Source organism: Haliotis asinina, chromosome 3 (genome assembly GCF_037392515.1).
Source record: "Haliotis asinina isolate JCU_RB_2024 chromosome 3, JCU_Hal_asi_v2, whole genome shotgun sequence".
Lineage (NCBI taxonomy): Eukaryota > Metazoa > Mollusca > Gastropoda > Lepetellida > Haliotidae > Haliotis > Haliotis asinina.
The window spans coordinates 59,129,613-59,145,797 of NC_090282.1; the positions used below are offsets into that span (position 1 = coordinate 59,129,613).

The 16,185-nt window shown below is 37.4% G+C and overlaps 1 protein-coding gene across 4 annotated transcripts in view; it reads left to right on the forward strand.

Moving 5' to 3' along the window:
- The window catches only part of LOC137276944 (uncharacterized), a 187,230-nt gene that overhangs the window by 39,424 nt on the left and 131,621 nt on the right, over positions 1-16,185 (forward strand). For all 4 annotated transcript variants that reach the window (XM_067808595.1, XM_067808596.1, XM_067808597.1 and 1 more), the window contains one exon: positions 14,391-14,433. In XM_067808595.1, coding sequence (XP_067664696.1) covers positions 14,391-14,433 — 43 coding nt within the window. The remainder of the gene's footprint in view (positions 1-14,390; positions 14,434-16,185) is intronic.

Consider the following 16,185-nt stretch of genomic DNA (forward strand, 5'->3'; position numbering starts at 1 on the left):
AAGATTTTAATGGAAATCTAGACTAATTGGATATCATATTCAAAGGAACTTTATGTTGCAAGCATTTGCATATTAGGTTTACTGTTAATGATGATAGTCATAAACAAGAAAATCTGACACTGAGTCATTGGTGATGAAGCTGAGGGTTAGGTTATCTTATTTCTAACTCTCAACATGTATGGATAAATCGTTGAAATCAAGAGGTTTTTTTTCATATTTGTCTCTCAGACTAATGCATGTTCTCTCATATAGATAAGCTGATGTTAGTCTGTAATAGCATGTTATTGTGTATTGACGTATTCATGTGTATATGCTGAAGTTTGTACATAGTGCTACTTTGGAACTATTTAAGTCAAGGTCATGATTTGAAGCAGTCAAACAGGATGCTGATACACTGACAGTCACTCTAACTCTAACTCACTCACTCACGTCAAGCTCACTCACATCAGGCCATCATCAGGCTCACCGATTCCCACATGAGTACAATATGCGAAGCCCATTTCTGTTGTACCCCTCCATGATATTGTTCACTCAAGCTGTTATGCCAAACTCACTCACTCACTTACCGTCACCCGCCTACTCATTCGCACTCTGAATCAGTGCTGATACCTGCACTCAGTGGCAAACATGTACTTGTGAAGATGAAGGTGTTGAGGTACAATCTGTAAAGCATCTCCTTCCCCCCCATACCAGCCTACTCCCCACCTTTCAACTCTGGTATAGCGATAACATGGCTTTAAGTTTGATAAAACTACACTCTCTCCAGGTCAGAGTGACATAGCTGCATCATTGCTTAAATTTATCTCCCTCAGGCCATCAGATAAAAGCACCATCATTCTAAACAAAACTTATTAACACTTCATGGACATTTGAACTTAGCATAAACAAAGTGATTATTTATTAATTTTGATTAATTGTCCTAAAGAGTAATAAGTGTGCTTATGAATCTCTTCTACATTTTTCGATTTTTTAGAGAGGACACCAACTGCTACCATCACATATTCAGTTCCAGCATCACAGGATAGAGTGAATCTTCTGTTTTAGGAGTCTCAAAACTCTAGACATAATTCACGGTAATACAAAGCCTGCAGTCTCCACTTTCTGCAGGACAGATGTTGAAAAAAAGTGAGATCTGATTTACTGGTATGTATCAAATATGATTCCACAGCAAGATGACATCAGTGGCAAGGTTTATAGAAAATGGTTACAATGTCATTTTGGACATGAAACAAGTTTACGTTTCAGCTATCTCTACCCTATACCTCTTCCATAGAGAATATAATCTTCAATTACTGAATCTTGTTGGTTCTTTATTTCCTCCCTTTAAAGATAATGATTTATTACCATAGATGTCATAAGGACGTAATTTCCTTTGAGAATAAAACTCATTTAGATTATATTTTTTTCAAAACTAAGACGACTGAAATTAACACTTAATCCTGTGAAATTTCCTGCTAAGCTCTCTCTATTATTACACGAAATATGATTTTTGAAAAAAATCTTGATATTGCTAACAGTGAACAATAAAATTTCAACATATGGCGTGATAAAACTTTATCTCTGTCACTGACTAAATCTCAGGCAGCCATTTTGAATTTTAAAATTTTCAGATTTCAACAATGTCATAAAAAGCCACTTGAATATCCCACAATTCTTTGTTTTCACACCGATAGCCATGACGTGCTGAGATGATTGGGAACACAATGAGCTTGTGTTATATGGCAAATCCTTCGTGGGCAAATTTGAAGAGATACAGTCACAGGCAGATAGTTTTTAACATTATTGCGATGGCTAATCCAAGGCTTAGTTTGCCGAGAATTTAGAGTCTCATAGGGACGTTGAATGCTCATTCAGATTTGTGAAGTGCAGTAATCTTGCGTTTAGTTTTGAAAATTTAGCACCACAAGGAATCGGCCAACGGCTATCAAGAAACGTGGAGTGGCGAATCTCCAGTCTAATGAATCCCGCATTGTAATCGTGGCTTGTCACCGATGATGTACCATTATTACCCAACGGTAGGGAAGAGCTCTTCACAGATTTTGCACCTCATTAGCTAGAGCAACATGATTTGAGAGGACTTGGTATCCATTGGACAATTGCGGGCCACGATGAACCATTATTACTGTTAGCCATAGTGTAAAGACATGCTTGAAACACAGGAAAACAGCCTATTATTGCTAATAAGTTGTCATGAGAGTAGCAGGAGTTGACAGCTTCCTACACACAAAACATTCCATTATAACTATTATCTGCTGTTAGGGAAGTAGCATTTTGTTTTTTCTGTCATTAGTTGTCAGTTAACTGAAATGGATACATTATCCGCTTTTCAAAATCATATACCGTTGATGATTTATTTGAAAGGATTATGGATTAATAAGGAAAAAGGCATTTTTTGGTTAATATGTGAAATCACAACTTTATTCCTGTAATGAAAAGTTGACAGAATTTCTGTAAAAAGAAATAATTCAGCAATATTCGTTACTTGTTTAGTGTAGATATATGTCACTAAATATATGTATCTCTGATGGTCCATTACTCGTTTGCTTGAAAATCATTTTCCATAGATCCTAACATGTGATGTACCAGGTAGTTTGGAGACATTGTTGTTTTTCTGTAAGTGGAAAAAATGAACACATCTTTGTATGCAGAAGCGAGTGTCAAAGTGTGGTTTTATGCCACTTTTAGCAATACTCCAGTAGTATCACTGTGGAGGACACCAGGAATGGGCTTGCCACATTGTACCCATGGCGGGAATTTGACCTGGACCTGTATGTGATGAGCAAGCACTTAAAGAATTAGGCTATCCATCCCTCTATGTTTGTGGCTAAAATCGTATGTCATTTAAAGAATATAAAAGTTAATGTTCCGCAGGTTGTCTTCATTTATTAAGTCAGTGTATGTTTAAAGAGGATCCAGTGGTTGAAGTGTTAGCTCATTTTGCATTAGACTCAGGTTCAGTTCTTTACATGGTTGCAGTTGGTATTAAGCTCTGGTAGTTTGGGTTCCTTCTGTGATATTGCTGGAAATTTTCTGAAAACAGATACACATCCGTATCAGCTGACACCAAAATACTATGCAAACCTGTTTACCCAGAAACCCATGTCTGCTGATACTTACTTTCATTCATACATACAAATGAATGGCTATCTTTGTGTCAATTTGAAAAGCTGTTAATCTGAAAATGTTTACTGGAAGTGATTCCATCTGAATGAAGATGATTTCACTGCTGCCCTAACGAGGTAGCCTAGTGGTTAAAGCATTTACTTGTCATGCCGAAATTCAGACATGGGTACAATGTGTGAAGCCCATTTCTGGTGTCCCACACCATAAAAGTGCTGGAAAATTGCTAAGGAGAGTGTAAAACTAAACTCAGGAGTCATACAGAGATATATTTGAGTAAGTGAATTTAGTTTTACGCTGCACTCAGCAATATTCCAGCTATATGGCAGTGGTCTGTAAATAATCAAGGCTGGACCAGACCATCCAGTGATCAACAACATGAGCATCGACCTGCGCAATTGGGAACCGATGACGTGTCAACCGAGTCATTGAGCCTGACCACTCGATCCCATTAGTCGCCTCTTACGACAAGCATAATCAGCATTTATGGCAAGCATGGGTTGCTGAAGGCCTATTCCACTACCCCGGGTCAGATAGATTTGATATGATCTGAGATTAAAAGACTAGGTTTGACTTTATCATGGTTCCAGGTTTGTAAGCACCATACCCAGTGGATTTCTGTGAGTGGCAAACATCAAACACCTACTTTCATGTAAGTGAAATATTCAAGCACCATAAAACCAAACCCACTCACTTACTATATAACACTCCTTTGTGCAAGTTTAATTGCCCATGGCTGTCAGGTCAGATATGTTTCTAAGTGCAAAAACATTTTGTGTCAGTACTGGTTCAGCACTTCTCTCTCTGACTTTGATTAAGCTTGTTTTGAAAAGAAATACCACTCTTCATCTCCTGATCGTCTTTACACTCAAATCAGTGTCCGCAAATGACGGTTGCGTTGTATTTTCTGTTAGCATCAACATATTTTAGTCATTGAACATTGAAAATCCACTAATGAGGCAATACACCTTCAATATTTCCACTGGTTCTATACTTCCCTTGCTCACCCACTCACTCACTCACTCACTCACCCACCCACCCACCCACCCACGCATTTATTCACTCACTTACTCACTCACTTACTCACTTCAACTGACCAAACCTTGACTTGCATTTATTACACACGTTGTGGTTTAAGTGATGGCCAAAGGTTTGATTTTTCTTCAAAATGTATATTGTATTTTGTATTTCCACCGTCCCTAACCATCATTTTCTCATAACTTCAATAAGTGAAACAAATAGACGTACCAATCCTCGCATCCATATTAGTATTTATGTATATCTACATAAAGCCATTAATTCTCATTACATTCATCCTCATACTAATCTGCACATACAAAATACATACTCTATACAACATGAAACAAATCATATGTATGAAGCTAGGAACACGAACTCTATTAATCATCACAATGAAATATGTCTGCCATTTTAGCAACATAGGTCATGAGGCTTCACATTATTGATCTATTTATACATTTCTAATATTCCTGACATTATGAACTGGACCATATTAAGAAAATATCTTTACAAAAAAATACGGAAAGGGCCAAAAATGAACTCCACAGAGTGGAGAATTATGAATGTGCCTCAATACTCCTCACACCATTGCCGCCATTATGAGCATTGCCCACATTATTCACCCTGCCTCTAGGCTTTACCAGTTTGGAAAATGCCTTTAGCAGGTTTTAGATTAACAATTATGATTCAATTTTTTTCTGGGTCCTCTATAAAAATATGGCCACCCAGTGCCAGCTGGCGCTCTATTTTGTGCTTGTATGGATCCAGGGGTGCAAGACTTTCCCCACACATGAGGTCATGTTTTAATTAAATGTGGTGGTTGGTGGATTACCTTTCCTCTACAAAGGTTCATAATGCTGTGATATGGCAAAAGTCAGTTTTTCAATGGGGATGCGTCAAGACAGATTATTGCCGAGCGACACAGAGACTAAAGGTGTCGTTATCAAGGCCAGGGTGCAAAACTTTGGTCGTTTATGCGGCAGCCCTGAGCATTGTGGCTTTGTTCCATTGCTGATTTCCCCGTAGGCCACAGGAGTTTGATAATTGTGGAGCGGAGATGATTAATCGTAGCCTATCGTGGGGAGCAATCACCACACAGCCGTGTATTCATCAGCCACCAAGAAATGCCGCCAAAATGCAAAATTTCCCGCTTCAATCCCCAATGCATATTGCTTCATAAATTCTCAAATGCCTTATTACATTTAGATGTCAATTTCAACATCATAGCTAATCTATTTCAATTTCTCATAAAGACAACTTTAATGAGTATACAGACGGATATACTGGGAGTGTATTTTAAGCCTTTTTCATGCAGTCTGATTCAGGTTTCCACCTGAATGTGAATTACCTCCTTTTCATTTGATATTTACCATATATTTACAATATATTTGTTTTTGAAAACAAACAGTTTGAAGTACATTCGTTTTTGGTAGATGAATGAGTGAGTGAGTTTAGTTTTATGTCACTTTTAGCAATATTCCAGCAGTAACACAGTAGGGTATGTTTTACCCATGTTGGGCATTTAGCATGGTTTTTGCCAAGATGCACCAATGCTTCAACCATGAGGCTACCCACCACACTTTGTAGATAAGAACCTATACCTACAAAGAACTTTAATTCAATCACTAATGTCAGTTTTGATGATTCAATTTATCTCAAGTTTAATTATACACATTCAACAGGATCTGATGGACTAATGCTTGTTTATATTGCGTTAGATATTACAGTAAATTAATGAAAAAGGGCCAGGATAGATTTTATATCCATATCATTACCATACTGAGAAAACATATCCCTTACCAATGTGATAAATAAATGCCTGTGGCAATAGTTCAGCAATGCAAAAGATATTTAAGTGTCCTTACCCCAGCTACTGATGTTTTAGCGGTTATTTCTTTTTGCTCACCTCGTAGTTGAGGGTACATCCAAAACTGAAGACTCAAAGTAGTTGCAAGATGCGAGTTATGCCGTGAATCTTGTTTAGGTGACTGTTTCACTCGGTTAAACACAGACATGTTTTCATTGATTGTAATTCCATGTTTAACTATTGACAAGAGTTGGGTTATTTCTGCTGTTTGGCTACCAATAACAAACAGTGCAGGGGACAATGAATGTTTTCTATTCTGTTCTGACAATTCCACAAAGACATCACAACTTGAAGTCACCATTGTCATTGTATCTGGAAAATCGTTGAGTGTGAAGTTCAACAAACAAGACAATGAAGTTGTATGGGTGTTTTACAGCAGCCAAGTGTTTTGAGCATCTGCTCCTCATACTGAAGACCTGAGTTCATTTCCCAACTTAGGTACGATGTGTGAAGTCCATTTCTGATGTTCTCCACCATGGTATAGCTGGAATATTGCCAAAAGTACTCTTTTAACTGTGTTATATATTAACTGTGTTCATATAAATGCACTCATTCACAGAATGGTACTAAGTACATATAATAACGCAGAGATCCCCAGTACTCCTTGCAAGTGGAAAAGGTCCCTAGAACACACTGAACCCTTGAGGATCCAGGCTAGTTTCATCAACCCATGCTTGTCGTGTGGGACGACTAATCAATCAATGTTCATGCTGTTGATCACTGGATTGTCTGTTCTGGACTTGATTATTTACAGACCGCTGTCATCTACCTGGAATATTGCTGAGTGTGGCATTAAAGACCTAATTTTGACAAAATAGGTCCTTATCATACATGTCATCCTTACAGAATAGGTCTTACAGAATAATCATGTTACATGTTTTTCTGAACTGAACTATGAAAGCATGTTTCCTCTGAAAGTATGTATGAAATTATGAGTGTTTTTCTAAACTATATTTTGCTACATATTAAGCCATGTCTAAATATTTTGTATCCTTGCAAACAATTCTGGTTTGAAAAACTGTTTTTCAAATTATTTTTTAGATTGCAATTGGATTTGCAGTGGGATTTAAACAAAGATGACCAAATTATGACTGGAAATTTGCCCATTGTCTTTTAAATTGCACCATAACTCATTTTCAGACCTTTTTGCATGGTTCATTCCATATTCTCAAGTGACATCACACGTAAAGCTGTTAAAGTCATATTTGTCAAGTGCTTCAACCAAGATCACCATTTATGCTTGTCATGTTTCTCTGATAGCTAGGAGACAAAAAGAGTCGATAACCTTTGACATGACCATTACACATTTTATGATTTTTTCCGCCTGGAATGTCAAATGTGTGAACATTCAAATTGCACTTTCTGAGCACAGTCATGAGCAATAGTTGCCTTCACGGGCGCAAAAACTTGTCCAGTTCATTTAACATGTAGCAAGATCTTGTCCTGGTGATAAGATGAAGGGTGAAAAGTTCTGATCTCCAGCCCTGAAATGCTTCTCGGGCCGAAGCGGGTCGATAGGAACATGAGTTTTTACGTTTTCGTGTTCGCTGCTTTGGTAATTCCCCACGAGTTGGTTTAACTGTCAGCTCAATAAGCGGCCTGTTTGTCAGAGGTGCATTTAGACATCATGGAATAACTTAATTTCTCTTTGTTACACTTTCTAACTCTGCCTCACTCTCGCGGGATGTCATTTTCTATTTGAATTACATGTCTGTCGAAGATAAAGAAGTAATTTGCTATCGCTAATTTGTAAAAAAATCAATGCTTGAAGGGCAATTACATCCATCAGGGTGCTACAGCCTCAGCCTATGGACCCCACAAGGCTCGAAACACTGGCTCCGGCTTTTACCACCACCGACAACAAGGAAAAATAAACTGACAAATATGCAAGGAGAAGTACACCACTAAGTAAGTTCAGCGAGAGCCTTTTGTGAGGTGAGGAATCCTTACAAGCTTGTAGTTGTCAATGTCACTTGAGAGGTGCAAAATGAACACCCGTTGATTACAGTCAGTCAGGCTATCGATTCACTAAAGAAACAATTTGCTTTTACACATGCAGCTTCTGTTAACAAGAGATGTAGAGAGTACTCATGTGGAAGATTTTGACAGGTGGATGCTCTTCTGGGCCTCTGTTCGCTTTAGGTGATTTTCACTCTTTTCTCAATGGGATCCAAATTGACGGACAAATAGAGGTTTTAACAATAGAAAAACAACGTTATTCCCTGTTCACGTCACAAGCACAGAAATGTTTGGATGTCAGACAAAAATCAGCTATTTAGAACAGATTTGTTTCAGTGGTGATTTATTGTCCAAATGATGTCAAGGATGTCTTAAAAAGGAGATTATTTGAAAATGCATCAGCTGTATTGATGGTTTTGTTTGTCAAACAACTCCAGACAAAAGTGAAGATTATTCTCATGTTGGTTTGGTTAAAAAGGACAGACTTCAATTTGGGATGGGCTGTTTTATTTAAATTGCCTCTGTCTCTTTGAGTGTTTTTGTGGACAGTTTTTAACATGAATTTTATATCTTTGTATTTTGTATGGGACAGCACCCATGACCATAAATTCCATCAATATTGGAAAAATCATAGTTTTGATAAAATCTTTTGATGCAGTTTTATTTTCCTTTTAGAATGTGTGAGACAACCTCGACTACAGAATTTATGACTTGTTTTAAGTCAGCATCAGTCTGATATTCATCACAGCGCTAGGATTGTTTCTGTATAACGTAGATTTCTATCAAGAAATGTGTTTTTAATGCATTTGCCCCATCAAAGTAGATTCAGTCAATAGCAGGGGACTATAATGTGTATAGAAATGGCCTGATTTAGCGCTCAAAAATCCAGAATTGCAGTCGATTCGTAATAATGCTCTATCGGAGAGTTGAAAGTCTTCTCTGATTACCATAAAATCCTTTTCATGTCAGGACCAAGATTTGCAAGGTTCTGATATTCACTGTTGTACATCATTGCACGAGCCCATGTCAAACTTTCTGATTTGGCTGATCGCGGAAGATAATGAAATCTCTAGTCCTTCCTATCTCCAATTTCGGGGGTAATGTCAGCCAAGCAAAAACCAGAATAGCAATTAGCAGAACGGAAGAGGGTAGACAGTGAAGCTTAATCCTACATTGCCTCAAATGGCCCCCCGATTTATTGTTTTGCCATGGAGTGAACATGGTTATGTTACAGGCTTATTCACTGCTGACAGGATGGCCTCATATCAGCAATGACCTATGGTTATTATGGCCTGCCCTGTGGCAGTTATGGTGAAAATTGTCATGAAAGACTACCCCAATATTTCATCCTAGATTTTGTCAATATTGCCACGATTCGATGCCCACCAACATCGGAGGTTTAATTTTGATCCTGTTGGCGCAGACTTGGGGACATCGGAGTTATTTGATCGGCGCTAGAGGCCGCGAACTCAGCGCCATAATCTATCGAATCGCAATACGAGTCAAGATTGTTGTCATTATGAATGTCAAGGGGTGATCACCAAAGCCATTTCACAAGACCAACTTGCAAATGAAATTTCGACTGACGTTGGCTGAGGCTTTATCCCAGAGAGAATATGCTCTTGATTTTTTGTCATATTCAGAATACAAAATTCCTCAGATGTGTATAGAATCTCATTCCATCTTTGGAAGTAAATGCAGAATTGCACATGGTGATGGCCTTTCCAATTTGTTCCAAATAACCCCATCACCGCCATTGTGCGAGGCGATTGAGTCGACTTCGATTAGTCCTAACTCTGTGTTCGCTCTGCAGGGCCATGAATACTGTGATGTTTATTTCAAAGAATTGGATGAAAGTTTCAATAGGGAAAAATTGATAAAAAAACATGATTTGAAAGCTTTAGTTCTTCCAAGAAGAGAAACCACAGACAAAAACATGTGATAAAGATGGCAAAAGGAAAAGAGGGATAACTTTCAAGTGGGTTAGTTCATATTTTTGCTGAAGGCTAATTGGCTCTCTTGTCATCTTTCTATTAAGCTTTATTAGTTTAGGGGCTTGGCTACGTCCTTGCGTATACTCCTCGCGACTTGTCAATATCGTGCTTATCCCCAAGCGGTTGTGTGTCCTCTCCCAGTATTGAAATGGTATTGAACTTTGCAGTCAAAGTCATTTTTAGTGCTTCCAAAGGCATCAAGGCTCTTTGTCTGTGCTCTCTGATGCCATGTTTTCATTTAGCTGCTTTAACCGCAAACAGGAAACGTGATGGCAACCTCACAACTGAGAATTTCAAAATAGATTTTAACTTTTAAGATGGCATATTAAAATTGGCATTTTGTTTGAAGTGTGAATTAGGTTTTGTCCTTCATCAGATACTTACTTTCTTGTTCATTTGGCAGAATGGTCAATGTGAAAGGCTTTCATAAAAATGTGTCTTTCCCCTTTGGTATTTTAGATCTAGGTCATTTAGGTACTAAACTGTGGCAGAACTACTAATTTTCTGGATTGATAAGATGATGTAGAACGCATGTTCCATGTTTCAAATGTTGTCCAAAAAATGGTATTCAGTGTGGTATGAGATACTGATGTCTTCCATGGAGTCATGAATAAAGACATCTGACTTTAATTTTGTTTATGCTGGCTGCTTGGGGTGTTTGGTCATATCATTTTTTTCAATAATTAATATAATCTGAAGGTTATTCTTGGAAAAAATTAAGCCGACAGTTTTTTCAATTCTCCAACTTTTAAAATGCCAATTCAATGATTAATTTTGTTTGAAAACTAGCTTGGAGGAAAATGGCTACTGTTCATCTGGAATTCAAGAAAGTAACTGTAGGTATTTTAGATAAATAAATATATGTTACAATTTCAGTTGAAGTTTGATATCTGATCATTTATTTTCAAAGAAATGTAAAAGCAAGTTATTTTGAATATACTTTTTGATTGAGCTACAGTGGACTCTGTCTTATCTCTTTGAAAATTACCAAGCCTAAATACTTAATTAAGCTGTCCTGTATTTTAACATCTGAATGAACCTTGGCACTTTTCATGGAGATATTTTTGTAAAATGACTGTTTGAGGTTTCAGTCAGTCTATTTTGAGACTTTACTTTTCAGTCAAGTTTGGCTTACATCTTTGCATTAATGTCATGCAGATGTAGCTCAATGAAAAGAGTGTTGTGTGAACTATGATAGCTGTCTGTGTTATGTTCATTCTCTGACATTCTGAAAATGTACCTTTCCCCTCCATGAGGAACTTCTTTTAAAATTACTGAAAGTCAGCAACAGAATCTCCACAACAGTCCATAGATATGTGGTCCTGATGAGGCACCTGTCTACAGGTATATTACCTTCTTGAGGCACCTGTCTACAAGTATATTAGCCTCTTGAGTCAGTCTACAGGTATATGATCCTCTTGCATCACCTGACTACAGGTATCCTCTTGTGTCACCTGTCTACGGGTATGTGATCCTTTTGAGTCACCTGTATAAAGGCATGTGATCCCCTTGAGTCTCAACTGACTACAGGTGCATAATCACCATGAGTCACCTGTTTACAGGTACATTATCATCATATGTCAATAGTGGGCAGATACATAATCACCATGAGTCACCTGTTTACAGGTACATTATCATCATATGTCAATAGTGGGCAGATACATAATCACCATGAGTCACCTGTTTACAGGTACATTATCATCATATGTCAATAGTGGGCAGATACATAATCACCATGAGTCACCTGTTTACAGGTACATTATCATCATATGTCAATAGTGGGCAGATACATAATCACCATGAGTCACCTGTTTACAGGTACATTATCATCATATGTCAATAGTGGGCAGATACATAATCACCATGAGTCACCTGTTTACAGGTACATTATCATCATATGTCAATAGTGGGCAGATACATAATCACCATGAGTCACCTGTTTACAGGTACATTATCATCATATGTCAATAGTGGGCAGATACATAATCACCATGAGTCACCTGTTTACAGGTACATTATCATCATATGTCAATAGTGGGCAGATACATAATCACCATGAGTCACCTGTTTACAGGTACATTATCATCATATGTCAATAGTGGGCAGATACATAATCACCATGAGTCACCTGTTTACAGGTACATTATCATCATATGTCAATAGTGGGCAGATACATAATCACCATGAGTCACCTGTTTACAGGTACATTATCATCATATGTCAATAGTGGGCAGATACATAATCACCATGAGTCACCTGTTTACAGGTACATTATCATCATATGTCAATAGTGGGCAGATACATAATCACCATGAGTCACCTGTTTACAGGTACATTATCATCATATGTCAATAGTGGGCAGATACATAATCACCATGAGTCACCTGTTTACAGGTACATTATCATCATATGTCAATAGTGGGCAGATACATAATCACCATGAGTCACCTGTTTACAGGTACATTATCATCATATGTCAATAGTGGGCAGATACATAATCACCATGAGTCACCTGTTTACAGGTACATTATCATCATATGTCAATAGTGGGCAGATACATAATCACCATGAGTCACCTGTTTACAGGTACATTATCATCATATGTCAATAGTGGGCAGATACATAATCACCATGAGTCACCTGTTTACAGGTACATTATCATCATATGTCAATAGTGGGCAGATACATAATCACCATGAGTCACCTGTTTACAGGTACATTATCATCATATGTCAATAGTGGGCAGATACATAATCACCATGAGTCACCTGTTTACAGGTACATTATCATCATATGTCAATAGTGGGCAGATACATAATCACCATGAGTCACCTGTTTACAGGTACATTATCATCATATGTCAATAGTGGGCAGATACATAATCACCATGAGTCACCTGTTTACAGGTACATTATCATCATATGTCAATAGTGGGCAGATACATAATCACCATGAGTCACCTGTTTACAGGTACATTATCATCATATGTCAATAGTGGGCAGATACATAATCACCATGAGTCACCTGTTTACAGGTACATTATCATCATATGTCAATAGTGGGCAGATACATAATCACCATGAGTCACCTGTTTACAGGTACATTATCATCATATGTCAATAGTGGGCAGATACATAATCACCATGAGTCACCTGTTTACAGGTACATTATCATCATATGTCAATAGTGGGCAGATACATAATCACCATGAGTCACCTGTTTACAGGTACATTATCATCATATGTCAATAGTGGGCAGATACATAATCACCATGAGTCACCTGTTTACAGGTACATTATCATCATATGTCAATAGTGGGCAGATACATAATCACCATGAGTCACCTGTTTACAGGTACATTATCATCATATGTCAATAGTGGGCAGATACATAATCACCATGAGTCACCTGTTTACAGGTACATTATCATCATATGTCAATAGTGGGCAGATACATAATCACCATGAGTCACCTGTTTACAGGTACATTATCATCATATGTCAATAGTGGGCAGATACATAATCACCATGAGTCACCTGTTTACAGGTACATTATCATCATATGTCAATAGTGGGCAGATACATAATCACCATGAGTCACCTGTTTACAGGTACATTATCATCATATGTCAATAGTGGGCAGATACATAATCACCATGAGTCACCTGTTTACAGGTACATTATCATCATATGTCAATAGTGGGCAGATACATAATCACCATGAGTCACCTGTTTACAGGTACATTATCATCATATGTCAATAGTGGGCAGATACATAATCACCATGAGTCACCTGTTTACAGGTACATTATCATCATATGTCAATAGTGGGCAGATACATAATCACCATGAGTCACCTGTTTACAGGTACATTATCATCATATGTCAATAGTGGGCAGATACATAATCACCATGAGTCACCTGTTTACAGGTACATTATCATCATATGTCAATAGTGGGCAGATACATAATCATCATGTCTCATTGGATCACTTGATTGTCTGGTCCAGATTTGATTATTTACAGACCGCCACCATACAGCTGGAATATTGTGGCTAGCACCTTAAAGCTAAACTCACCCAGTCACTCAAGGTACATAAACTGAAGAAGTTACATACTCACTCACTCACTCACTCACTCACTCACTCACTCACTCACTCACTCACTCACTCACTCACTCACTCACTCACTCACTCACTCACTCACTCACTCACTCACTCACTCACTCACTCACTCACTCAGTATATTGGAAAACCATTGTACGTAAGTAGATCAAAATCAAATGTGGGTTTCCACATGACTCTATCAAAAGCGATGCCAGAAAGGTCAATGGTAATGGATGACTTTTTCTATGTATGATGCTTGTCATCAATAACAGATATTTTATTTGTTTGGTGAAAAGTGATATTTCTCAATTTCTTTATTTTTCAGACCTGGAAGAAATATTTGTGTGGGGGAACGGAAACAGTGGACAGTGAGTAATGTCACCAAAATAGGGGCTTGAAAAGAAATACCAATTTATTTCTTGGTAGCTTTGATGTTATTTAGCCATTGAGAGGAAAGCATTGACATCTTGTCTGAAAATATAATTTGCATTTCAAAGATCCATACCCATTTGCATATTTTAGATATTGAAAGCTTAATGAAATGTACATGACACGTACATGACAAGGGTTCCTTATAAGTCCTGTGTGGTCTATTTTGTTCCCAGTATTAATTTTTTAATCATTTTCTGAGTAATAAGAAAGATTATTTCCAGGGATCAGTCTTTGATTTATATTAAATGTAGTCAGTCATTGTTATTTGAACTCTGAGTCTTCAACACTGTAGTTGAATAAAAGTCCTTTTTTCATTTTGTGATGAGACAGCCAGGTTCGTTTCTGAGTAATAATTAGATTGAAATAAACAAGATGGCAATCAGAACCAAGTCTTTCATCCCTTGTTCCATTAATTACAATTTCAAAAAGCGAATTGCCAATTTCACTTGTTATCATTTTCATCCCATGTATGAGTAATAGCAAAATACAAAAAACTTGTCAATTTCAGTAGATTTGATGTTTTTGACAGGGTCAGACGAGAGGTTGTGACATCTGTCCGCCGATCATCCAACAATATTTTACCCACTTGTCTTTAGCCACAGTGTCATGGGGGATTTGGTCCGTGTCTTTTACGCTTCCAGCAAGGAATTACTAATCTCTTTGTCTGTAGTTGGGGGTAATTTTCCCTCGCACCGCTCCCCAAACCTCGCCACCTCCTATCGTCGTCTTTTTTACATTGGCCAATATTAATGAATTAAATGAACGTCAATATCTTTGTTGGAGGCCAGGGGCTTGCGGTTTCTGGACCATGCCTTTCAGATGCCATGCTTTGATGTTAATTTCTCGAAATCAAAGCTAATATTACCAAATCAAATGACTACATGGTTCTCTCACTGTAATCAACTTTTATTGGCTGTAGGGAAGGGATTGGAATGCTTAACACTTTAAAACATCATTACCAAACTCTCTAATCAGTGTTAGAGATTTCTGAGTAGGTATCTGTCATTACTGTTGTGTATTTGAACAAAGGCATGTCATTATTTCCATATCATTCTCCTTGCTTAAACATATCATAACCAACTCTCAACTGGAATGAATTTTGAAATTGATTAGATCAGTTTCATGAACAGCATATTATTAAGAGAACCGGTCTCTGATGGCTTCTAATCCATTTCACATGGGTGTATCTTGATTGCGGTGATGACAAGGATTGACATTATCCTCTTAGACAGGTGAAAATCAGCATGTTTTGAAGGTGGTCCCAGTTCAATGAAGCTTAAGCCTAGTGTGGAAGCTCTGTCATTAAAGGGCATTTATATGGAGAGAGTAGCTATTACTAGAGCCATAGGTTGATGTTTGTCGTTTTTATTTTTTTTTATGGTTTTGTCAACTTGTGATTTTTTATTTTGTTATTTTATGCTACTGATCATAGCTAAATTGATAAAACTATTAGATAGAATTTTAGAAAGTGGTAACATTTTTCAACATTGAATGTTCAGATTGAGAATTGTATGATTTGATCACTCTCATTTTCAGAGCAATTTTTTAATTGTTTACAGTAAATGGATACCTTTTGAAAACCATAGTTTAATGACTAATTTAAGATTACTTTCCACCCTTCTCTGATATCCTTGACATAACTGTTGTTATTGCTCATCAATTAGATCTTAAGGATAAAGAGAGTGGTA